This window comes from Vipera berus (genome assembly GCF_964194415.1).
Source record: "Vipera berus genome assembly, chromosome: 2".
Taxonomy (NCBI): domain Eukaryota; kingdom Metazoa; phylum Chordata; class Lepidosauria; order Squamata; family Viperidae; genus Vipera; species Vipera berus.
Genome location: NC_138203.1, coordinates 202057719 through 202084667, shown reverse-complemented (window position 1 = coordinate 202084667; position 26949 = coordinate 202057719). Strand labels below are relative to the sequence as shown.

Here is a 26949-nt window from a genome sequence, read left to right as displayed (position 1 = left end):
GAACAGAACCATTCATAGTTTAATGTATTTGCTTGTAGACTAGATGTACTGTAGTTTGAAATTTTCAAATACATCTTAATTTGTATATTTAGTTTAAAAAGCACCTGTCTGCTGTTCTAAAACTGGAATGGTATTGTTCTTTTTTTATATTTCTCAGCAGTCAGGTACAGAACCTGGAGACATTCTATCACAAAACATGCTTGTAAAAAGCTTCTCTAAAAAGAAGCCCATTTATTTATTTACATTATCTGTAGCCTGCCCCAAACGTAATAGACTCTGGGGTATAACTAGACAACGTACAATATAAAAGTTAAAATTATCAATAATCAAACATCAAAGGTACTAAATAATTGAAGCTACTTAGGAGTCAAATTCATATCAGAGGATGGCTATCTTAAACTATTTATGAAAAAATATCAGGCTTGTGGTCTCCATATCTCTCAGGAGGAAAGCATTCAATAAAGTGGCACGCTACCGAGATTTGATATAGCTGTAGTCTCCAAGTCAGCTCCAAAGGCAGAACCATGTGGAATGTATTACAATAGTCCAGGTAATTAGAGATCAGCATGAGTTACTGTTGCCAGGCATCTCATTCCAGGTAGAAATGCAATTGGTATGCTAGCCAAAGCTGGAAGAAAATTCCCCTGGCCACAGCTTCCATCTACTGTTTAAGAAAGAGTTGGGAATTCAGGAGAAATCCAAGGTTACAAATCAGCTCTTGGTGTGAAGGATGGGGAGTGTGAACAGCCTAGCCAATGTTACCAAAGTATCTATTGATAATTAACAACTCTACCTTGGTAGAATTTAACCTAAGGTTATTCTACGCAATTGTCACAGCATCCAGGCACCAGTTAAAGACTTCTATGACATCTTTGGCTGGTAAAGCATAACTGGGTATCAGCAACATGTTGATGACACCTTACCTCAAAGTGATAAATGACCCATGGTATATGTATATTCTGTATCCAATAACATGGGAGAGAGTTCTGGGACTCTACATTGGAATTTGCAAAGGGCTACCTCCCCACAATACCAGCTGGAATTGGCCACTTGGGAGGGAGAAGAATTAGCATAAAACTGTTCCAGATTCCCAATCCCTGCAGACATGGTCCCAAAGGGTACCATGGTTGATGGCAACGAATGCCACTGAGGGTCCCAGCAAAAGTCACTGAGCCAGGTGATCAAGGCTGTTTTGTCCTGAATTCTGACTAAAATCCTGCATCATTTAAGATCTCTGTAGCTGATTTGCTGTCACTTTCTAACCCACTTTTACAAGGAAGGACAGGTTGGAAAGTTGATAAACATTGTGAAAGATAGCCAGACCTAGGAAAAGCCTCTTCAGGAGAAGACAGAGTATTGCCTCTTTCAAGGCAAGTGGTATTACATCTAAACCCTGGAGCCTACTGCTCATGCCCCCTCCCCTCACATCCAAAAAAAAAGCCAGGAGGACCACAGATCTCAGAACCACTGAACTATATTTTTCAAAGATCCTGGAGCACTGGGGAACTACCAGAGGACTGGAAGAGAGCTGATGTAGTTCCCATCTTCAAAAAAGGGGAAAAAATAGATCCAGGAAACTACAGACCTATCAGCCTGACCTCAATACCTGGGAAGATTCTGGAAAAGATAATCAAACAACAAATCAGCAAACACCTTGATGCAAACAAAGCCATCAGTAAAAGTCAACATCGGTTTGTCAAAAACAGATCATGCCAGACAAATCTTATTACATTCTTTGACCAAGTGACAAAATTAGTGGACCAGAGGAATGCTGTAGATATAATTTACTTGGACTTCAGTAAGGCATTTGATAAAGTAGATCACAACCTACTACTTGATAAGATAGAAAAATGTGGGTTAGATAGCATCACCACCAGATGGATATGTAGCTGGCTAACAGGCCATACTCAGTGTGTGGTCCTCAATGGAACTGCATCTACATGGAAGGAAGTGTGTAGTGGGGTGCCCCAGGGCTCTGTTCTGGGCCCAGTGCTCTTCAACATCTTCATCAACGATTTGGATGAGGGGATAGAAGGGGAACTCATCAAATTTGCAGATGACACCAAGCTGGCAGGAATAGCCAATACTCCAGAAGATAGGCTTAAGATACAGGAGGATATGGACAGACTCGAACACTGGGCACTATGTAACAAAATGAAATTCAATGGTGAAAAAAGTAAGGTTCTACATTTAGGCAGGAAAAATCAAAAGCACAGGTATAGTATAGGTGGTACCTTGCTCAATAGTAGTAACTGTGAGAGGGATCTCAGAGTCCTAGTGGACAATCACTTCAATATGAGCCAGCAGTGTGCTGCAGCTGCCAAAAAAGCCAACACAGTGCTAGGCTGCATTAACAGAGGGATAGAATCAAGATCACGTGAAGTACTAATACCACTTTACAATGACTTGGTAAGGCCACACCTGGAATACTGCATCCAGTTTTGGTCACCACGATGTAAAAATGATGTCGAGACTCTAGAAAGGGTACAGAGAAGGGCAACAAAGATGATTGGGGGACTGGAGGCTAAAACATATAGGGAACGGTTGCTGGAATTGGGTATGTGTAGTTTAACGAAGAGAAGAGTGCGGGGTGACATGATAGCAGTGTTCCAATATTTCAGGGGCTGCCACAAAGAAGAGGGAGTCAAGCTATTCTCCAAAGCACCTGAAAGCAGGACAAGAAGCAACGGATAGAAACTAGTCAAGGAGAGAAGCAACCTAGAACTAAGGAGAAACTTCCTGACAGTTAGAACAATTAACCAGTGGAACATCCTGCCTCCAGAAGTGGTGAATGCTCCAACACTGGAGGTTTTTAAGAGGAGACTGGACAGCCATTTGCCTGAAATGGTATAGGGTTTCCTGCCTGAGCAGGGGGTTGGACTAGATGACCTCCAAGGTCCCTTCCAACTTACTTATTATTATTATTATTATCAAACCCAGAAGTGGCAGAATTCATACTACCAAGGACCCGATTTCTTTCTTTGGGCTTCTGAAGATCGAAAGTATCCCAGGTATAATACAAATGCTGCTTTGCTCAACAGTGGATACTGTCCAATTGGCCTTGTATTTTCTTTAAAAAGTACTTGCACATATTCACTGCACAAGAACATTGGATTATAACCAATTGCAAGCAAGAAACTGTTCAGTTGAAAATAAACATGAAGAGCCTGACAATACTTTGCAGACCAACTCCTGTTTCATCCAAGGGATTATTCAGATATCTCCAGCAGAACACTATGTTCTGCTTTGCTAAATTTCTTTGTATCATCAAGCTACTGGGGGAGGAGAAAAAGATTAAGTCTAGATATTTAATTCTCAGAAATTAAAACTGTATCAGGAGTAACTAGAAATACACACGTTAGAATAGAAATTGTTATCAAAACTTCTCCCTGCATATGTTGCCACAAAAATATCTTGTTTAAAATTATGTTAAGTACAGATTTAAAAGCAAGAATTTCTCATTAAGAATGTTAATAAAATTGACAATATTCTAATTGTGAGTTTATCTATCCATATGAAAATTTCAAGATCCTTAAAAGTATTTTAACTTTGGGTTGATTCCTTAGAGACCAATATACTCATTCAGAAATGTTATTTTATTACTTAATCTGAATATATATTTTGAAACTACACCAAGAAATCTAGAATTCTCAAAAATATTTCTTGGCTTTGTAATTTGGAATATTAACTTGCAATATCAGAAAGCAGGAATAACTAATACTATTATTTTTCTTTAGTTTTAAAAGGGCCTGCTTCTAGAGTCAGAAGAAAGAGCTAATAAATCTGGAGAGCCAGTAAAAATCTGCTGCTCCTAGCTTGGAAAGTTTGAACAACAGGGGTCACAAATACCTAATATCAGTTCCTAAGATCTCAAAAATTTGCTGCCAAATTAAAATGTATATATGGCAGAAGGGGAATAATTAAATACCATTTGGAGCATAATCATATTTACAATCATATTAAATTAAATCTAATTTAATTTAATATGATTGTAAATAAAATGATTTTTTTTGTCCACTACTTTCTGATGTGAGGCCCTGGTGTACATTTCAAAGGTCAAGAATGGCCCACAAAAGTTAGGCACAACCAGAATAAATGACTTCTGGAGAAAGCATAAGGGAGATGGGGGAGGCAGAGTGACACAAGCAGTGTTATGTCACAATGTAAGCCCTGCTCATTTCTTGCATGTGTCACTACATTCACACAACCACACAAATGGGTGGAGCTTCAGTGTTATGTTTCTTTCTGCACTATGACAAAGGTATTGAGATAACGAAGTTGCCACTGCCTGGAATATAGGATTATCATACTTTCAAGTTTGGTAAAACAGAATTTATGGATATTTCCTATTACTTCAATAAGCCAATCCCAGCTGTATGAGGGAAGGTGAACATAGAACCAAGCGATCATTGCAAAAATGGGGGGAATGAAGGTGACATAATTTGAAAAAGATTACAACAAACAGAATGAGACTGACAAATGCTCTGATTTTTAATCTATGGGGGGTTAAAATATAATTGGAGCCTGGTATTCACAAATGAAAAGAGAGAAACTATTCGTTCATTAATATTAGGTCATTACCTTATTGTACACATTAAACCACTCAGGATGATGATTCATCTTTTCAGCCTGAAGAGCTACCCGAGTCATAAAACCAAAGGCCTGCATAAAGAAAAAAGATTAAATGCATGTGTAATTCTTAAAATAAAGCATTTTATTATATTGTGCATGTGCAAGAAAGGAAAAGTGTCAAAACGTAACAGTAAAAAAAAAGCAAACAATTGTAGGCCTGATACTGTTCATGTAGTTCTGGGGGGGAAAAGTCTTGGTTAAATTTTACTAGTAATGGAGAATGATACCAAGAAAGTGTGTCACAGAGATTATTTCAGAAATTGTTACAGAAGTCTGATGAAGCAAGCATTTGTATCCTTACACTGCAGATAAAGAAAAATATCTGAGTTAAGAACGGTGTGATTTGATTCAAATCAAACAAAGCAAAATTGTATGTGCTCTATTTCACCCACTTTTGTCTTGTGCAAAACAAATTCTATAGTTTACATGCATCTACACAGTATACAAGTGCTTAAAGTATCAAGAATCCAATATTATATAGTGATTTTCCCTTGCTAAAACCAAACAAACTGATCTCAAAATAAGACTAAAAACCTAATTGAAAGATTATTTTAACAGCAATAAATCTGTGATACATTAAGTATGATCTTTCAAAGTGCATGTATCCATCAATATACTAAAGTCTTGTTATAAAAAGTTTGCAGGGGGAAAAAACCATGTTCAACCCTATGACAGCAATTTTGACTAAACATATAATCAAGAAGTAGTATAATAGTTCATAATAGTTTCAGTATTTTTTCTCTACCTCTGCTGACTGAAGTATGACTCTGCAAATCACTTCACCAGTCAGATGAATGCAATCATTACAATCAGAGCAAATTATTCCAACAAAGTTTTCCATGTACAAATTATCAAAATGTTGGCAATTGAAATTATTTGCTCTCAAGTGAATCACAGAATTGCAACCATTGGTTCACTTGATTTTGAATTAAATCTCAACGTCAAACCACTGTAAATAGTTTTGAAACTATTTTTGAAACACTACGCACTTTTCAATTGTGATAAAATAAGGCATTCTCTACAATTCTGCAATTTAATGAATGGTATAATTTAGAGCATTTACTTTATTACTCTTTAAAAGAAATTTACTAATGTTTCCATTGTGATTATTTATTTACTAGATGTGCATGTAAACTCACTTCCAGGTTATAGTACTACAATACAATACAAAAAAAAAGATAAAATCAAAATAATCAGTAATTCTCAGTATAATTAACTACATCAACTTCCATATTTCAAAAAAAACTCCTAATGAATACAGCAACTAAAAACAAAGCAGGCATCAGACTGGTGAGATTATTTACAAAATTAATCCCGGCATTTTGAAGTTATATTGTCTTTAGTCTACAAAGAGATGGAAGGAAGCCAGCTCTAATAGATAGGGCAAAAATGTATCTGTTCTTTGCTTGAGAGATCACCAAGAAAATCCACAGTAACAGTTGAGAAAAAAAAACAACAACCAACCAATCAATACAGAAGTTGACAATAGTAAATTGCAACTACAAACTACAGCTACAAGGATGTGTCTATGAAGTCATCAAACCTCATTCTTGATTTGAGGGACTTTTCCTTTCACTTAAATTTGAAAATGTTCGACCATTTGAGTAATACCATTAAATCCTTACCTATAGCTGTATCAAACTTTTTTTCTCCAAATTCCATAAACAGAGATTGATCACATGACTGGTCACAACATGGAAGTTGTTTTTCCTTGACCATATAACTAACTACCGCTGACTTTCAACCACGAATATTGTCCAACATATAACTATCAATATTTAATTCAGTCCCTAAAACATTACTTATGACCCATGAAAATGATAAATTATGGTGCAAACATTACATAGTTTAATTAGAAAACGTCCCTACCTGCTTTCCCGGTAATAAAAATGTGTTTGGAAATATAAAATTTGGGAATAATCTCTATTGGAATTATCTGAAAGTCTGCTATGGTCAGCAACAAATCTAGTGTGCCAATAGCCCTAACACTAAATCTTGCTTAACCCTGGGATTTATGGGGAAAATGATTAGACAGTAAGCGATAAAAAATGGTATCTGCTTGAGATACTGGAAAGATACTGCCAGCAACAGTACAAGTCAGTTTCTATTTTTCCCATTGTTCTTTGGATTGAGGGCAATGCACCTTTAGTTTCTGTCTAGGGAACTAATTAATTTAATCCATATTCCTCTGCCTTAAGATTTCCACTAATATTGTGAGGATAGATATTACACTACAGATCCCCATTTACTTATTTTATTTTTATCTATCTATCTATCTATCTATCTATCTATCTATCTATTTATCTATCATCTATCTATCTATCTATCTATCTATCTATCTATCTATCTATCTATCTATCTATCTAACTTTATTTTAACACGGAAATCTCTTTGCTTGAGTAGTTAGCCATGCTGGTGAAGAAAGTGCTTCGACTATCAATTAGAGTTATACAAAAAGAAAGTTTTGTTCAAAAGACCAATGGTGGCACACTTAGTTCAGGGACCACTGGTGATCAACAAAGCCAACGCAGTTAGCCTCTAGTATAGGCATCCAAAAATAATAAAGAGCAAAAATATCATGAGATTATTAAATCTCCCTAGGTTTGGGGGTTCCAACCAATATCTTATGAGATTTTGGGTAAGAATGCCAAACTCCATCCTTGCAAGTTCCTGTAAGCTACTTAGTTTTTTCAATCCTACGTTTAGGTCCCAATATTGCTCAAAGAGAATCATGCATGTCATGTTGTCCACAGACCCACGCTGCTAATCCTAGATAATATTATAGTCCTCAAAAAGAAAAGATTGGAAATTGTTGATGTAAATCACAATAAGCAAATCAAAGGTTTAACAGTAGTAGCCTAACAAGTGGGGTATTTTGTTTGTTTTTTAAGTACCGGTATTAGGAGTTTGATTATCCTTGTGTTTGGAAATTTAATTTTACAGACCACAGAATGCAAGCTAAAAAAAAAGTTAATTACATTAAAGTCCCAATGAGATATTAATGTCACTCAATTTATTAACTACAACAATTTTTAAAAGAACTCTTGGTCAAAGGTTCTATGACATTTTAAAATATTTTATGGATCTTGCAGACATTTCAAACAGTGTAAAAATTTACCTTGCTGAAGTCAGGTTTATATGTACACCTAAGAGACTCATACCTTTACAGTCCACTTTAAACCCGGACAGCTGTCTCCCCCTTACATATATATTTTTACCAAGAAAATGAAAAGCAGGTCTGTTGAAGTAATTTTGGCAGAGCAATCTCCATTAAGCTTCCTAAATACTTCCCTTGCTAATTAAATGAAATCAGAACTTTATTGTTTATGGATCACCTTTTGTATCTGTAGGCTTACAACCTTCTTTTTTTTAATAAAATACAATTGGAAATGGGGGAAAAAGCTATTTAGGATTGATTATATATGAAAACATTATTACATAATCAGTTTGGACATTTCTTCACGTCTTGAAACATAATCAGTAATTGGATGTAATTGGTGATCAAGGAAACTATCTGGTGATCAATTAAAGTAATTACTAGATTCCGGCAACACAACCAATCTTAATTTGAGCAAGAGTCTGCAATTCTTCAACTTTAATTTAAAATAATGAATATTATTAAGCAGTCTGTGAGCCAAGATCATGGTCAAGCCTACATTGTATGTAGTAGTCAAATTAGTTTTGCTAAGTTTTTGTTTACCAGCAAGCGAAACACTTCATGTTAGAAAGTGTTTTGTTTATTTTTAAAAAATATGCACCGTGGTCTTGACCTTCATATCAGCACTATTGTTAAGCTTACCACAACATGGATATTTTAACATCTGGATTTTTTTTTCCAACTCATTGAGCAGGTCTTAAAATAATTCAGTAGAAAAAGAGCACCAAGTAGTGAATAAACTTACATCTTAAAGATCATTTTCCCCCTAAGAATTAAAAAAATGTCTTGGAGAACATTCTGGAACAATCTTATTACAGTAGCAAAGGAATAGGTTGTCTAAAAAAATACAATTTGCACATTTGTATTATACAATTTGCATTCAATTACATTTTTCTCAGGAAGTTTGACCAACACAATTGCTATACTTTTTCAGCTTAGTAGTTTACTTCCAAAACTAACCTCTCACCAGAACAAGCCTTTTCTCCTCCTCAAAGAATTCTTTCCAACTTGAGAATAGTTCTTCCTTTTGCACATCTTGTTCCTTAAATTTTACATAGTACAGCTTGCATCTTTCCTACACTCCTTTACATTTCTGCATTGCTACACTCAAGTACGAACTCTTCCTCTTTCCTTTTGATCCCAATATTTTCATTACAGATTACCTAAGAACTCAGCTAAAGTGCTATGTAATTTCTTTAAAAGAAAGAATTCTCAAAGAAAAATAGTAACAATATAAATATTTATTCATTATTCATTCCTTGATTTTGTTTAAGCATTCAACAGGCAAAAGAACATTAATCCTATATTACTTAACTTGTAGCTTCCAACAGGTAGTGTTAATTTTGACAGCAAAGATTAAATTTCTTGATAATTTTCTAAATAATTTAAGTTGGTGGTATATTATCATGAGTCTTTAGGCATACTATGTCGGAATAATTTTTACTTAAAATATGTTCTATCATGATGCATCTACTTCTATATTAGCATTACTGCACCACTTTATATCTAATTAAATATGAAACATATACTAATCAATCTCAGGGTTAGTAAAGTTTCTGAGAAAATATCACAAAACTTCTGAAGGTTATACTATGTTTAGAAAGTTACTTATTTCATTGTTATCTTTCACAAAATTGGATTCAACTAACTTTACAATATTCTTAACAATTACTGTGATTAAACATATTGCTGGAATTAAGCTTAATTAAAATAATATTAAATGTGTTTCTATATAAATGGCAGATAGACTGTAAAATACCACTATTTTACAATATTCCTAGTATCAGTAGTAGGAATAAATATACTATATTCACTGTACTATAAATCTTTTATAAATAATGATCAGATACAACTTAAATGTGTCAGTGAGATTCAGCAGTGTTAGGTCTACTCAATGACCACATCCAGAAAATAAGAGAAACATTATATTAAACAGAAATGAATTGTTAATGTATTATGCAGAGCAAAGGTTCAAACTCTCCATTATTTTCTTCTGGACAGAGACCAAATGAATGGCTTTAGGAAATTATCAAGAAAAATATGAAAAATACAGAAATACCCTATTTTCTACACAAACCTCTATACAGGCATTTTTAAATTGGTTTATGATGCTTTATAATGTTTTTAATTAAATATCCTTAAACTATATAGGCAGTACCATTTCTGCATCTAGATACAAGTGGGCTGCATATTACTAAAAATGGTAGATTATGGATATGTTTGACCAACACAAAAGACATAAGGAAATGGCAATAATATAGACCAGTGTTTCTAAAAGAGGGGTCAAAGACCCATCCGGGTACCCCAAGATCCTCTCAGGGTTCTGAGAAATAAAAGTTATTTGCCAGATATTGAAAATATTGGCAAAAATTTAAAACTTTCACTCTTATCCTTACTATTTTTATTTATGAAAAATAAAATTTTAATGAAAAATATTTTATTTATGTTAATATCTAGTTTAACACTATGCTATTTTAATATTCTTGCATTATATTAATAATTATTTGACTAGATTCGCTAAATCATAAGTCTCTTGTTCAGATGGGCAGTCATGTACATTGAATAAATAAATATTCCAAGAATGCATCAATTATAATGTGGTAAAAATTGATAAATATAAAATAATGCAAATAAAAGGACCTCTTTTGGGATCCTCTATAATTTTAAAAGTGGAAAGGGGTCCTAATAGCAAAATGTTTAAGAAACCCTGATCTAGACAATTAGCCCACTGTGGAAACATGGGTTCTGCAAGCTTCCATGTAGATTACGTTTTAAATGGTTCACTTTCAGGTAAAGTATAAAGATAAAGAAGTCCCTGCATATTTTACTCCGCTAGTCTTTGCCAACTATAGGGGGTGATGGTGATCTCCATTTCATTTTCAGAAGAACATACAAATTAATCGTGAATTCACTGTAGATACTTATTGTACCTACTAAATCATTCTGGACTCTAAATAGAAATTATTTCATTCTAATGGTGACCTTATTTTCATAGCTTATTCATATATTATATAAGAGAGATTCTATAAATTAACTTCTAATGAAAGATCAGACAGAACCTAAGCTAACGTAATCTAAGCTAACCTAAACCTTAAACTCTATTTCTTATGCAGAAAAGGCTTTACCCTTTTTACTACATCTATAGGCTATGGTTTCCAACTTGTTTACAATTATTATGGTGAAGAAACTAGCTAGTCAGCCCTGTATCAAACATTTTGACAGCAAAAGCACAAACTCTGATCTATTTTAAGAACTTTGCCACTCTGTGTAATCTTGTGAAAGCCATTCTTGCCTTTGATATTTAGAATGTTTACACTTCATATGTTATTCAAACAATGTTTTACATATTAACAAATAATGTGAACAAAACTTCATGTTAGATCAAATTCTTCAACAAGTGTCTTGCCAAAACGCTGTGATTTTCCTATAAAATTATTCCAATTTGTTGATCTTACATTGGATGAAACATACTGTAACAATCTTCATAATTTCTGTCCTTTTGGGACACTGTGATTTAAAGTAACATAATACAGACCAGCACCACTGCTAATCTGAACCACCTGACCAGATAAACAACAGTTTCCCCTTTTCTCTTCACTGAGGACATTTCTGTTTATTGTCATATGATTTGCTAATTTTCAAGAAATGAAGAATAAATGCAGCCAAGTCAAACTGTGGGTAAGAAGAATTGACTATTACACACTGGAATATCTTTACATTTAGGTATTAACATAATGTCAAAAGTTTCATGAGTTTCAAGGAAAAGTAGGTTAAATGGTTACAAGTATTTATGAAAAAAATATCAGTTAAGTGAAGAATAAAATAGTTTAAATCAATCTAATTTAATCTCAGTTAGTTTTAGAAGCTACATATTTCAAAGGCCATCCAAACAATGTCATTCCCATAAGACATTTTACCAGGTCCCTCAGTGACTTAAAACAGTGAATCAGAAATCGGGTATTTAAGGCAGAAAAATTAGCATACAATTGGCACTGGGTAGAGTGCAAATGAGTACCAATTTTATATCAAAGTAGTGGAGAAAATGGTCAAGTGGGGAGAAATATGTTTAAGAATGTTTTGCAATTATAACTTTATTTTTTATTATTATTGGAAAAAATATTGGTTCCATTTTAGACCATAAGAATTGTAAATTCCTTTTATCACTAGAAAAAGCAACTGGCAATGATTAGAATATTTTACTTTATAAAATAAAATTCCATAAATTATATATACCTATTCAATTCTCACAATCATTTAGATATACCTGACAAAATACAGCATCTAAACAAAACAAAAAAAGAAATTTGCGAAGTATGAACAATTTCAAGTAAAAGACAGACCAAACATCATATGCAGTTAGTCTTTGAATACAAATGCTTTATTCAGACAACATTCCTTTTTCTCCATCTCCAGCCAATGATGCCAAATGGTCTTTAATAAAACTGAGACAATGTATGGTATGATCTGAAGGTCAGCTCTCTGAAGATACATCTGAATGAACCTAAATATGGGGGGTTGTGTTTGTGTTTTCCTGCCCACATTTTAAACTCCTAAATTCTGCTGGTGTTTAGAAGAGTTGTGAAGACACGGCTCTTCCCCTAGACTTTTGGCAAGGGAGAATGAAGCCCCTTTGTTTGTTTCCATCTATTAGTCTCAATTATTATCTTTTTTCTTCCTTTTTAACTGATTTTATTGTAATTGTCTTGTTTTGATTTTGGAGAGTCACACATAGTTGTTGGGAGTCAGGAGGGCATGCAAGCTAAATAAATGAATAGATTTTCTAGAATACTATTATGACATATCATACTCATCCTTAAGTTTATTGCCCAAATACATATTTATTTTTCTTAAATGATGATTTGCATTTCTTCAAAACAAGACATTTTCCAGATTCAAGGAAAGGGTTTTTTTAGTTTATATTCTTATTTAAAGCATTTAAAATAAACTTTCTTATAGAAAAATAGTAAAAACACCAGATGAAGCTTTAAAAAAAACTAAATGCAAACATTAAGTCTGATCACAGAGTATCTCATGCCATTTAAGGCATTCATTTCTCCATATGTTAGTTATCATGCATTACACTTAGAATCAGAATCAGAAAATAAAGATACCTTTTTCTTCAGAAATACAAGAAATGGGTGAATGTTTGTATTTTTGTTACAATAAATGGACTTTTCAGTTTCTAACCAAAATACTGTACCTCAGAGTTTGCCAATATAAATTTCCAAGTTCGAAGCAGGAAAGCACCTGTTCACGTAATCAGTTGCTTTACATAATGAAGTCTGTGTTAAATTGAAACAAATACAGTTCAAAGTTTACTGGATAATTAACTCCAAGGGATGCTTTGTTACATCTTTCCAGGAAAAATAAAACATTTGAGATCTTCTTCTGATTACAGTATAAGCTTTTGAACAAAGCTTTTGCATGACTTATTTATGAGAATATTCTATATGTTACAACAAAACATTACTTTATGTTGATTTTAACTAAGTCCTGTTTGGTAGAGGTATAGAAAATATTTCAAATTATCAGCTATTCTGACATTACTGGAAATGCTCCAAATCTATTCTAATCATTCCAGACTATTCTAAGCTCAATCTTAAAACAGGTATGAATTCAGATAGTTTTACATTATATGGTATTTCATTAATGAATTCTGGGAAAAACAGAATAGCATATTTTTTTATTTATTCAATTAATATAGTCATCAATCTCACGTACATGACAGTAGGGCTTACCTAATAGACATTAAGCTTAATTTATTTACTTAAGGTACAATATTCTCAGTGTAATATTGCCCTTCCTCCACAAAAAACATTAAAAATGCCCTACAAAAGTTATGGTAGGTACTAATATACAGACAAAAATATAAAGAGACAGATATAAAACACATTCAATCCATTTGGATTTATATGAAAAGCATATGAAAAATATCAAGCATATCAATCAAGAAAATAGACAAACATATTTGGGGGCAAATTATTCACACAAATACTTTCGAGCCATTTCCATTCCATCAGGCCAGAGGTTAAGTTAAGGGGTTGCAGAATTTACATTCAGGCAGCATACTCCCAATCACAATTCTGAATTCTAAGCACAAATTTTCCAATTTTCTATTTCCACCTTTAATTATCCAAAACATATTCCAATCCATAAATTAGTAGAATGCGTAGGTGCCATGACCTTTTCACACTTACAGACTAAAGCTAACTTGAAGCTATATAGTGCAAATTTCTTCCATTAGTTTCCTATGTGCAAAAAAATATTGTATTATGTTTTGATCTCAACAGAATCTCAACAGAGACTTGGATTCATCTTTATGGCCACTGGTTAGAATTGGTTTTTGTTCCAATCGATTTAACTGTTAATCCTGGCTGACTACGGTATTTCAAATTGAAGTGGAAGAAAATTCTATCTCTAAAATTCTAAACTCTCCAGATTCTGTAATGAACTGAAGCTCAATTCAGAAAAGCCAGATATTGTTAGTAGATAGTTTCTCTGTCAGATGGGTGGTATTCAATTTGCTCTAGATGGCACCCCATTCCCCCAAAACAATCTGATGAATGGTGATTCACCAGCTACAGCCCCATGATAATCCATCTCTTGATAACAGCTCTTTCAATTTATGACAATGTTTTTTACATGGGCCATTCTGAAGATATTTCAGAAATCTAAGCAGGCTACACAATTCTCTAGAATTGGTAATATAAACACATCATATCAGTTCCTGCTCTTAGTTCACTTCTGCTCCCAGTTCAGTGTTCTGGTTTTAACCTATAAAGATTTTCCTTGTGTTGGAACAAAGCACCTGAGGAAATGCATTATTTTTTTATTTATCTTAATTTTAAAAAAACCTACTTTGTAGTGGTTAAGGTTCTTACCCAAAAACCAAGAGATTGTGAGTTCTAGTCTCACCTTAGACATGAACACCAACTGGGTGCTTTTGAGCCAGTCACTCTCTCTCACTGTGGGGGAAAAAAAGGAGGAGGAAGGAGTATTATGTATGTTTGCCACCTAGAGTTACTTATAAAGTAATACATGTGGGATAAAAATCTATTCAATAAATAACTAATAAATTGTTTGCCAAGATATTTTCATTTTTCCAAGCATCTGAACAATCTTGTTCTTCTAAGGCTAGTTTTATAATTGCTTTCTTATTTTAAATTGTTAAAAATTTTATATCATTTATATTTTAACTGTAGTAAATTGAGATTTAAGTGCTGATTTCTTAACTGTAAAGTGCTGTGAGGTTTTTAAAATAAGAATCTTTAATCAATCTTTACTCCTGATGACTATAGACAAAAGTCCACAAAGTTTTCTTGGAGTTTTCTTTTTGGCAAGGTGAACCTAGTGTATTTATGACTATACTTAGGTTAGACTGACTGGAACACATTCTAATTAAATTGTTTATAACTAACTTAAATCCTGTTAATTTCAGTGGATGTGTTTACTATATATCGGGATGCAACTTAATATTTAAACAATGCATGAAATATATGAGTTATATCTCAGAATAAATGAGATCCAAATAAAATAAGCAATCAGGAAAGGCAAAGTTAGACAAACCCAGCATTGTATGTGTGTTTTTCCTTCTTTAGCATCCATAAAAATATTCAGTGAAATCTATCTGTCTGTCTCTCTTAGGATGTTTCTTTGTACAGTTTTTTTTAGCATCCTATCTAAATTGAAATGAGAATTTTTATAAAAAAAATTGATGTGTCCTGTATAATACAAGACAAACAGGGAAAGTCTGATGAGCCTTAGGAGGTAAGGTGGAAAGAAGAGTCAAAACAAAGACATTTCATTACCTTTACAGATTTTTGATTGGATTCAAAGATTCAGGCATTTAGTTCACTAAAATCAATCACTCTTAAGCAAGTTATGACTAATTTTTATACCAATTTTCTTGGGACACAACTGTAACTAATTCATTCTGTGTTCCACATATTATCAGTTTGATTACTCAAGTAAAATATTTAAGCTGTGATTCTATCACTATTGACTAGATTCTGCATGATATACTGTTTCTCTATTTTATTAATGAAATTAAAATAAAAAAATTACAATTGTTCAGGAATCTAAAACATTCTTTGAGATTCTAAAATATATTTAATTGAATAAGTGAATATAATCAACCACATATATAGCAAGCCAAATGAAAACTAAGAAATACGACTTAAATTAAAGGATATCAGTTAAAGAAATACCGTATATACTTGAGTATAAGCCGAATTTTTCAGCCCACTTTTTGGGCTGAAAAATTCCACTTCGGCTTATACTCCAGTCAACAAAAAAACTTACCGAGGACTTGTGCGCGGCCGAGGCTTTGGTGCTTCCGGGATCGCCCGCACCTCTCCCAAGCCACCGCCGTCCGAGACCTGCCGAAGTTTGGGGAGGTTTGGGGAGGTGCGCGCGCACCTCCCCAAACTCCGCGCCTTGCCTGCCTGCTTCTTTCCGCAGCGGAAAGAAGCAGGCAGGCAGGGCGCGGAGGAACGGAGACTTGCCGACGTTTGGGGAGGTTTGGGCGCCTCCCCAAACCTCGGCAGGTCTCCGTTCCTCCGCGCAGACCTGCCGACGTTTGGGGAGGTTTGGGCGCCTCCCCAAACCTCGGCAGGTCTCCGTTCCTCCTGCCGACCTTTGGGGAGGTTTGGGCGCCTCCCCAAACCTCCCCAGGTCTCCGTTCCTCCTGCCGACCTTTGGGGAGGTTTGGGCGCCTCCCCAAACGTCCCCAAACCTCGGCAGGTCTCCGTTCCTCCTGCCGACCTTTGGGGAGGTTTGGGCGCCTCCCCAAACCTCCCCAAACCTCGGCAGGTCTCCGTTCCTCCTGCCGACCTTTGGGGAGGTTTGGGCGCCTCCCCAAACGTCCCCAAACCTCGGCAGGTCTCCGTTCCTCCTGCCGACCTTTGGGGAGGTTTGGGCGCCTCCCCAAACCTCCCCAAACCTCGGCAGGTCTCCGTTCCTCCGCGCAGACCTGCCGACCTTTGGGGAGGTTTGGGCGCCTCCCCAAACGTCCCCAAACCTCGGCAGGTCTCCGTTCCTGTTTGGGGAGGTTTGGGCGCCTCCCCAAACCTCCCCAAACCTCGGAAGGTCTCCGTTCCTCCGCGCAGACCTGCCGACCTTTGGGGAGGTTTGGGCGCCTCCCCAAACGTCCCCAAACCTCGGCAGGTCTCCGTTCCTGTTTGGGGAGGTTTGGGCGCCTCCCCAAACCTCGGCAGGTCTCCGTTCCTCCGCGCAGACCTGCCGACCTTTGGGGAGGTTTGGGCGCCTCCCCAAACGTCCCCAAACCTCGGCAGGTCTCCGTTCCTGTTTGGGGAGGTTTGGGCGCCTCCCCAAACCTCCCCAAACCTCGGCAGGTCTCCGTTCCTCCGCGCAGACCTGCCGACCTTTGGGGAGGTTTGGGCGCCTCCCCAAACGTCCCCAAACCTCGGCAGGTCTCCGTTCCTGTTTGGGGAGGTTTGGGCGCCTCCCCAAACCTCCCCAAACCTCGGCAGGTCTCCGTTCCTCCGCGCAGACCTGCCGACCTTTGGGGAGGTTTGGGCGCCTCCCCAAACGTCCCCAAACCTCGGCAGGTCTCCGTTCCTGTTTGGGGAGGTTTGGGCGCCTCCCCAAACCTCCCCAAACCTCGGCAGGTCTCCGTTCCTCCGCGCAGACCTGCCGACGTTTGGGGAGGTTTGGGCGCCTCCCCAAACCTCGGCAGGTCTCCGTTCCTGTTTGGGGAGGTTTGGGCGCCTCCCCAAACCTCCCCAAACCTCGGCAGGTCTCCGTTCCTCCGCGCAGACCTGCCGACCTTTGGGGAGGTTTGGGCGCCTCCCCAAACCTCCCCAAACGTCGGCAGGTCTGCGCGGAGGAACGGAGACCTGCCGAGGTTTGGGGACGTTTGGGGAGGCGCCCAAACCTCCCCAAAGGTCGGCAGGTCTGCGCGGAGGAACGGAGACCTGCCGAGGTTTGGGGAGGTTTGGGGAGGCGCCCAAACCTCCCCAAACAGGAACGGAGACCTGCCGAGGTTTGGGGACGTTTGGGGAGGCGCCCAAACCTCCCCAAACGTCGGCAGGTCTGCGCGGAGGAACGGAGACCTGCCGAGGTTTGGGGACGTTTGGGGAGGCGCCCAAACCTCCCCAAACAGGAACGGAGACCTGCCGAGGTTTGGGGACGTTTGGGGAGGCGCCCAAACCTCCCCAAAGGTCGGCAGGTCTGCGCGGAGGAACGGAGACCTGCCGAGGTTTGGGGAGGCGCCCAAACCTCCCCAAACAGGAACGGAGACCTGCCGAGGTTTGGGGACGTTTGGGGAGGCGCCCAAACCTCCCCAAACGTCGGCAGGTCTGCGCGGAGGAACGGAGACCTGCCGAGGTTTGGGGACGTTTGGGGAGGCGCCCAAACCTCCCCAAACAGGAACGGAGACCTGCCGAGGTTTGGGGACGTTTGGGGAGGCGCCCAAACCTCCCCAAAGGTCGGCAGGTCTGCGCGGAGGAACGGAGACCTGCCGAGGTTTGGGGAGGCGCCCAAACCTCCCCAAACAGGAACGGAGACCTGCCGAGGTTTGGGGACGTTTGGGGAGGCGCCCAAACCTCCCCAAAGGTCGGCAGGTCTGCGCGGAGGAACGGAGACCTGCCGAGGTTTGGGGAGGTTTGGGGAGGCGCCCAAACCTCCCCAAACAGGAACGGAGACCTGCCGAGGTTTGGGGACGTTTGGGGAGGCGCCCAAACCTCCCCAAAGGTCGGCAGGTCTGCGCGGAGGAACGGAGACCTGCCGAGGTTTGGGGACGTTTGGGGAGGCGCCCAAACCTCCCCAAACAGGAACGGAGACCTGCCGAGGTTTGGGGACGTTTGGGGAGGCGCCCAAACCTCCCCAAAGGTCGGCAGGTCTGCGCGGAGGAACGGAGACCTGCCGAGGTTTGGGGACGTTTGGGGAGGCGCCCAAACCTCCCCAAACAGGAACGGAGACCTGCCGAGGTTTGGGGACGTTTGGGGAGGCGCCCAAACCTCCCCAAACGTCGGCAGGTCTGCGCGGAGGAACGGAGACCTGCCGAGGTTTGGGGACGTTTGGGGAGGCGCCCAAACCTCCCCAAACAGGAACGGAGACCTGCCGAGGTTTGGGGACGTTTGGGGAGGCGCCCAAACCTCCCCAAAGGTCGGCAGGTCTGCGCGGAGGAACGGAGACCTGCCGAGGTTTGGGGAGGCGCCCAAACCTCCCCAAACAGGAACGGAGACCTGCCGAGGTTTGGGGACGTTTGGGGAGGCGCCCAAACCTCCCCAAAGGTCGGCAGGTCTGCGCGGAGGAACGGAGACCTGCCGAGGTTTGGGGAGGTTTGGGGAGGCGCCCAAACCTCCCCAAACAGGAACGGAGACCTGCCGAGGTTTGGGGACGTTTGGGGAGGCGCCCAAACCTCCCCAAAGGTCGGCAGGTCTGCGCGGAGGAACGGAGACCTGCCGAGGTTTGGGGACGTTTGGGGAGGCGCCCAAACCTCCCCAAACAGGAACGGAGACCTGCCGAGGTTTGGGGACGTTTGGGGAGGCGCCCAAACCTCCCCAAAGGTCGGCAGGTCTGCGCGGAGGAACGGAGACCTGCCGAGGTTTGGGGACGTTTGGGGAGGCGCCCAAACCTCCCCAAACAGGAACGGAGACCTGCCGAGGTTTGGGGACGTTTGGGGAGGCGCCCAAACCTCCCCAAAGGTCGGCAGGTCTGCGCGGAGGAACGGAGACCTGCCGAGGTTTGGGGAGGTTTGGGGAGGCGCCCAAACCTCCCCAAACAGGAACGGAGACCTGCCGAGGTTTGGGGACGTTTGGGGAGGCGCCCAAACCTCCCCAAACGTCGGCAGGTCTGCGCGGAGGAACGGAGACCTGCCGAGGTTTGGGGACGTTTGGGGAGGCGCCCAAACCTCCCCAAACAGGAACGGAGACCTGCCGAGGTTTGGGGACGTTTGGGGAGGCGCCCAAACCTCCCCAAAGGTCGGCAGGTCTGCGCGGAGGAACGGAGACCTGCCGAGGTTTGGGGAGGCGCCCAAACCTCCCCAAACAGGAACGGAGACCTGCCGAGGTTTGGGGACGTTTGGGGAGGCGCCCAAACCTCCCCAAAGGTCGGCAGGTCTGCGCGGAGGAACGGAGACCTGCCGAGGTTTGGGGAGGTTTGGGGAGGCGCCCAAACCTCCCCAAACAGGAACGGAGACCTGCCGAGGTTTGGGGAGGTTTGGGGAGGCGCCCAAACCTCCCCAAACGTCGGCAGGTCTGCGCGGAGGAACGGAGACCTGCCGAGGTTTGGGGAGGTTTGGGGAGGCGCCCAAACCTCCCCAAACAGGAACGGAGACCTGCCGAGGTTTGGGGACGTTTGGGGAGGCGCCCAAACCTCCCCAAAGGTCGGCAGGTCTGCGCGGAGGAACGGAGACCTGCCGAGGTTTGGGGAGGCGCCCAAACCTCCCCAAAGGTCGGCAGGAGGAACGGAGACCTGCCGAGGTTTGGGGAGGTTTGGGGAGGCGCCCAAACCTCCCCAAAGGTCGGCAGGAGGAACGGAGACCTGCCGAGGTTTGGGGAGGCGCCCAAACCTCCCCAAAGGTCGGCAGGAGGAACGGAGACCCTCCGAGGTTTGGGGAGGCGCCCAAACCTCCCCAAAGGTCGGCAGGAGGAACGGAGACCTGGGGAGGTTTGGGGAGGCGCCCAAACCTCCCCAAAGGTCGGCAGGAGGAACGGAGACCTGCCGACGTTTGGGGAGGTTTGGGGAGGCGCCCAAACCTCCCCAAAGGTCGGCAGGAGGAACGGAGACCTGCCGACGAGCCGCGGCCACACAGGGTATTCCTGTGTATTCAGGTTTGCAAAATGGCGGATCGAGCCTCTGCTGGCGGCAGAGGCTTGCAGAACGGCGGATCGGCTTATACTCGAGTCAATAACTTTTTCCAGTTTTGGGGGGTGAAATTGGGGGTCTCGGCTTATACTCGAGTCGGCTTATACTCAAGTATATACGGTATGTTGTTTTTGTGAAGAAAGCAACTCTAATTCATCTCTAGTTGTCCAACTTGAATCAATTTCTAACTATTAAAGTAGCATTTTCTTCAAGGAAATAGACCCAAACCATAAGTAAAAATGCCTCTTAAAAACTGCAAATGGTAGTATTTACTGTGCTGTTCTACTCCCAACACCTCAGATCAGCACACAAAGAAAAACATCCAAAAATTAAAAATAACAACAACACACAAGAGTATGTTAAATGTAATGTCTCTGATCATCATAGGTGAGTATTAGTTATCACTATTTATAGAGACCTTATCTTGATAATATTAAAAACAAAATCAAGGAACTATAGTTGTAATTCATTAGATTTTGAATATATCATAATTATAATATAATTATAACTTTGAATTCGTCCTCAGCTTCAAAAGGAAAAAAAATAATATAATCCACCTCACCGCCATCACCCCCACTTTTAGACATGTTTATGTTACTTTGACATAGCAGCAAGTTGTTTTTCTCGGTCTTGCCAAAACAAATAAATCGAAACACAAAAGGGCAGGAAACAACAAAAATGGTGAGCTCTAGCAAACATATCTAAGGCTGATTTACAGCTTTCTGAAAACTCAAAATGAAAAACTGTAGTTGATCTCAACTGATAAACTGTGGTGCTGCCAGTGGTTTTGCAGAACAGATGTAACATTTTAGCAAACGTGATTGTTTGTGAAAGAAATAATTTTGATCAAAAACAAAATTGCAGCCAGCAGAAGTTCTGCACTTTGTCATTGTAATCTGCTCTGACAGGAAGCTGTAAGTGGAGATTCCTACTGTGAAAGGAGCAGATGTGAAAGGTCAGCCGTGGCCTGGAACTTCAAAACCGTTAACGTGTAAAACAGTGTGCATTAAAGCCTGAAACAGCTAACCACTGGATTAACGGATGTCCGCTAAGTGGGTTTGATGTTCTTTTGGCAAGTAATGGTTAATTTTTAAAATAGGTATAATTGCAGTTTTCTCTCTCTCTCTCCCCCTCCCTCTCTTCCAATATCTTTTTACTGGCCAGAATCCATTTAATTACAAAGTAGATTTTTAAAAATAATGTTTTTAAGAAAAAAGAAAAAAAATCTACATCATCTTTATTAACTTGTTCATGACAACCATTTGAAAGTAAGTGACAGGGATTAATGAAAATTAGACACAGCATTTGTGTTAAAAGATATATATAAAATATCAGATATTTATTCCAAAGTGCTTGTTAAGTCTAAAAGACAAAATATTTAACTTTGTTTAAATGTCCAGTTGAGATACTGCTGGAAAACAGAGACAATGGAAGTATTATTCAATATTACACAGTGGAAGCAAAGCAGCTGAATATAATGCACAGTAAAGATGGAAGAAACACTGATGGGTTTTTCAGATATGGCAGAAGTCCAAATTTTAGTAAGTTAATCAAGTCATCTTACAAGTATTCAGCAGCTCAGATTAAGAATAAATAGCTGCCTTCATTCTGCAACTGACTCAACCATATGTGCTTTCTTCTGAATGTAATGAGGAAGGGTAAGAAAACAACTACTGAGATATTTGCAAACATCTGTTAGAAGCTGAAAGGTGAATTTTAAAATAAATAACTGTTAAATTTTCTCTGTTAAATCCAGAACATTAAATCTATCATTCAGAAATACGCCATTCCTTTCAAATAAACCGAGAATGAAAAACTATTTCAATAGACAGCTAGAAGGACTTTTTCCTCATTTAAACAACAAAAAAAAACAAGTTCAAAAGTCCCCCAAATGTCATAGAATGACACAGAATAGAGGCTTTCAGGCCATTTATTCTAATTTCCTGCATTGCTATCAAGTTGTCCTTCCAACAACCATTGATTTATCTTTACATGAAGCTTGTGAATACTTTAGGTTGCTAATGAGCTTTATGGTAGAATTGGTAGAATTTTCCAACTCTTTTCCAACCATTTTCCAACCACTGGTTTTCCAAAGAAACAATGTTTTAAATGGATGCAGCTTTTTTAAAAAAAATTCTTCAAATTTGATTAATGTTTTAACACACATTTAAATTCCTTAAAAATCAATAATAATCTATAAACATCTTTATAATCTGTAATTGGTTAAACCAGGTACAAAAGCCTGGTTAACATAGATTATCTTTTAATAATATATTGATTTGGTTGATTTGGTTTTGCTTAATGAGAAGAACCATCCCAAGAAAGAAGCCACAATTTATAAACCATTATAAATTGGCTCATGTTTCACACTAAGGAAAAATAAACTGTGTAAGTCTTAGGACCATATAAATAGGGTATGAATAAGTCTCCATATTACACATAAAAGTGTCAAATTCAAATCACTGTTCTGATGCAAAACTCTCAAGGTACCCTGTGTAAGATACTGTATCTAAGATTAATAAACACATGTACCGGTAGTTATGTAATTAAATATTCCTTTGAGCTTCATTCTGTTAAGGAAGAAATAGATGTATTGCTTATTCATGTTTCAGCCATAAGAAGGAAATCAACTTGTAATGCTAACTTTAAAGAATTCAGAGGTACAGTATATCATATAAAAACAGATAGTTTAAACATTCTCAACTTACAACCACAATGGAGCCCAGAATTTTGGCCATAAGTTGTTGCAATTGTAGGTCAAGACATCACATGATCAAATTCAAGCGTATTTACAACAGTCTTAAAGTGAGTCACTGCAATTATAAATCAAATCACGTAGTCATCAACCAAATCTACTCTTCCAAATGGATTTTTTTTTGCTTGAAACTGGGAAAAATTATCACAAATCATAGTCATATGATTGTGAGATGCTGCAATTGCTCATAAATGTGAGCCAGTTGCCAAGTGCTCAAAATATGATCATGTGACCATGGGGGATCAGCAGTCATGACTTCAAGGACAGGTTATTAAGTAGCCTTTCCAAAGTGGATCATAATTTTAAACAAAATAAAGCTTATGACACAATTGTACAAGACAGCAATTTCTTCAGGAAGAATATAAATTGATATATTTGAGTCACATTAAAGTTGTACATTATGAATCTTAATTTGCAGCTTTCCCCTCATTTTTATATGTTTTAGTGGAGTGGTATCATGTAGAAATAATCTCTGCTTGGCATGCCTTAGAACAAGGGTTCCCAAGCAGGGCTGCGAGACGATACTCCAGGGGGTGCGAAAACTTGGGTTTTCAAAATTATACTGGGTATGTATAATTTGTTGCCGTTATTTCGAACTTTTGTAAGGGGTGCGAGAATATATCAGAAGGGTTCTAGGGGGTGCGGGGTATAGAAAAGGTTGGGAACCGCTACCTTAGAATCTTGCTGTACATTTCAAACAGATTTTCCTAAATCAATTGCCTCCTGCATGAAATTTTTCTCAATTATCATTTATTGGTGAAGAAAGAATCCACACAGTCTCCTTTTCCAGTCAGGATTCCAACCCAGGTATAGAATAGAAATCATGCTGGTTGTTTATCTAAATTTATTTTTTATTTATTTATTTATTATTTAAACTTGTATACCACCCTATTCCCGTAGGACTCAGGGCGGTTTACAGGGAAAAATTAAAAATACATACATACAAAGTTAAAATCGATTAAAACTAAAATTAAATTAAGTCCCTGAATTTAAACTAAAACCCCATTAATAAATAATTAAAACCCCTCAGTATGGGCCAGACAGCTCAAAAAGCCAAGTTTTCAAATCCCTGCGAAATGAGCGAAGGTCGGGGGCAGTCCTAAGCTCCGTGGGAAGATGGTTCCAAAGGGCCGGCGTGCCCACAGAGAACGCCCTTCCCCTGGGGATAACCCGCCGGCATTCCTTGACCGGCGGTACCCTAAGAAGGCCCTCCCTGTGGGAGCGCACGGGATGATGGGAAGTTGATGCCGGCAGGTGTTCCCTTAGATAATCCCATAGATAAATGACACACTTGGATAGGGAGAATGCAATCCTTTTGCTCCTGCTGACTCTCTGCACAGCTTCCAATGGTGGACCACCTGCAAGGTTAGGATTAGAGAACACTGTTCTGCCATTGTTCTATTTCTTCCACAGCAGGCACTTCCAAACAGTGGCAACGAGGGAGTGGGGAGGAGACTGAGCCCTGGATAGTTCAGTGCAGGGTGCTATAGAACTCCTTCTTTTCCCTCCATTTACATGAAGCTGCTGGGAGAGGTCATCTGTCAGCACATGCTGAGGCATCATCTGTATGCGGATGCTATGCAGGAGTAGTTTATCTCCACCCCAGGTCAAGTAGGAGATGAGGCAGAAATCTCATCTCAGTACCTGGAAATTTAGGAAGAAATTAATTCAGGCTTCACCCCAGTAAGGCAGATTGGCTCCTGATTTAAGAGTCATCTAATTCCAAGATAATTTATATTTGGTTAGAACTAAGAATGACAAGGGGTGACACAATAGCAGTATTCCAATTATCTAAGAGACTGCCACAAAGAAGAGGGGGTCAACTTGTTTTTCAGAGCACCAGACGGCAAGACAAGAAGCAATGGATGGAAACCAATAGAGGAGAGAACCAACCTAGAACTAAGGAGAAATTTCCTGACAGTTAGAACAATTAATCAGCGGAACAGCTTGCCTTCAGAAGTTGTGGGTGCTCCAACACCAGATGTTTTTAAGAAGAGATTGGCCAATCATTTGTCTGAAATGGTACAGGGAAGTGGTAGGCAACCTTGGCTCTTTTATGACTTGTGGACTTCAACTCCCAGGATTCCTGAGGCAGCCATGCTGGCTCAGGAATTCTAGGAGTTGAAGTCCACGAGTCATAAAAGAGCCAAGGTTGCCTACCCCTGGTATAGGGTCTCTGTCTATGGAGATTCTCAGTTATCCAGATCATGGCTGTCCCAAAGGAGCTTTTCAAAAACGCAACTGGACTTTCTTAGTTTTTTTTTCCTTTCAAAACATTTGGCTTTTCATCTTGAGAACTAAAGAAGCTTCTTGGATCGAGAAGCAACATGATTTCAAAGAAAGTCCAATTGCCTTTTGGAAAAGCACCTTTGGGTATAGGGTCTCCAGCTTAAACAGGAGGTTTGACTAGAAGACCTCCAAGATCCCTTCCAACTTTGTTGTCTATGAAGATTCTCAGTCATCCAGGTCCAAAAATACACCTTTGGGACTTACAGCTCTGTTATTCTATTCTGTTCTGGATGTGATGCACTCCTTCTGCATATGCCTGAAGGTGTTTCTGGGTTTACAATTCCTGCAGGAATTGCAGGTTCAAGCTGCAGGCAAGAAAGACTTCACTAGTTTTGGCTGCCCTGCTAGTTGCAATATTGCCTGGCCCAGATGTCACTATCAAGAGTCACTCATGTATTTGTCACCTCACGACTAGACTATTCTATCTTACTCCACCGAGGGTGTTCTTAAAATACTTGGAAGTTGCAAACTGAAGTGGCTCATCAGATAATGAGCCATTAACATCATATAATATTTCTACTGCAAGCGTTGCAGTGGTGGCCTCTGAGCGAAACATGAAGTTCTGATTATTACTTATAAAGACCTTCATGGCGTGGAACATGGATATATTTGAGACTGTCTACTCCAAGTAGAAACTGCTCACCTAATATAATCCAGCAAAGAGGACATGTTGTAACCCAACTGGGCTTTTGGAAACAAGTATTCTCCATTATAAGGGACGCAGTGGCTCAGTGGATTAGGACGCTGAGCTTGTCGATCAGATGGTCGGCAGTTTGGCAGGTCGAATCCCGAGTGCCAGGTAACAGAGTGAGCGCCTGTTACTCGTTCCAGCTTTTGCCACCTAGCAGTTCGAAAGCACGTAAAAATGCAAGTAGAAAAATAGGGACACTACGGTGGGAAGGTAACAGCATTCTGTGTGCCTTTGGTGTCTAGTCATGCCGGCCACATGACCACAGAGACGTCCTCGGACAACGCTGGCTCTTCGGCTTTGAAACGGAGATGAGCACCGGCCCCTAGAGTCGGAAACGACTAGCACGCATGTGCAGGGGAACCTTTACCTTATTCTCTATTATGGCTTCTCTTTGGAACAACTCCTCTCCTAGGGTGAGAAAGGTATTCAGCAAAGTTGTGTTGGTTATTACCACTTTAGTAGGTGTAATTTGCAGGGATATTGTTTCTGGTAATTAGAGGAGTGTGATGTTGTTATGAATCATTAGGCATTACTTGTCATTGTTAATCTAGAGGATATCTATGATTTTCTTACATTATTTACTCTATGTTACTG

The 26949-nt window shown here is 39.8% G+C and overlaps 1 protein-coding gene across 1 annotated transcript in view; it reads right to left on the bottom strand.

Annotated features, from left to right (window-relative positions):
- PCBD2 (pterin-4 alpha-carbinolamine dehydratase 2) overlaps positions 1 to 26949 on the bottom strand; it is a 40647-nt gene that overhangs the window by 1010 nt on the left and 12688 nt on the right. The window contains exon 3 of the mRNA XM_081321470.1: positions 4582 to 4662. Coding sequence (XP_081177596.1) covers positions 4582 to 4662 — 81 coding nt within the window. The remainder of the gene's footprint in view (positions 1 to 4581; positions 4663 to 26949) is intronic.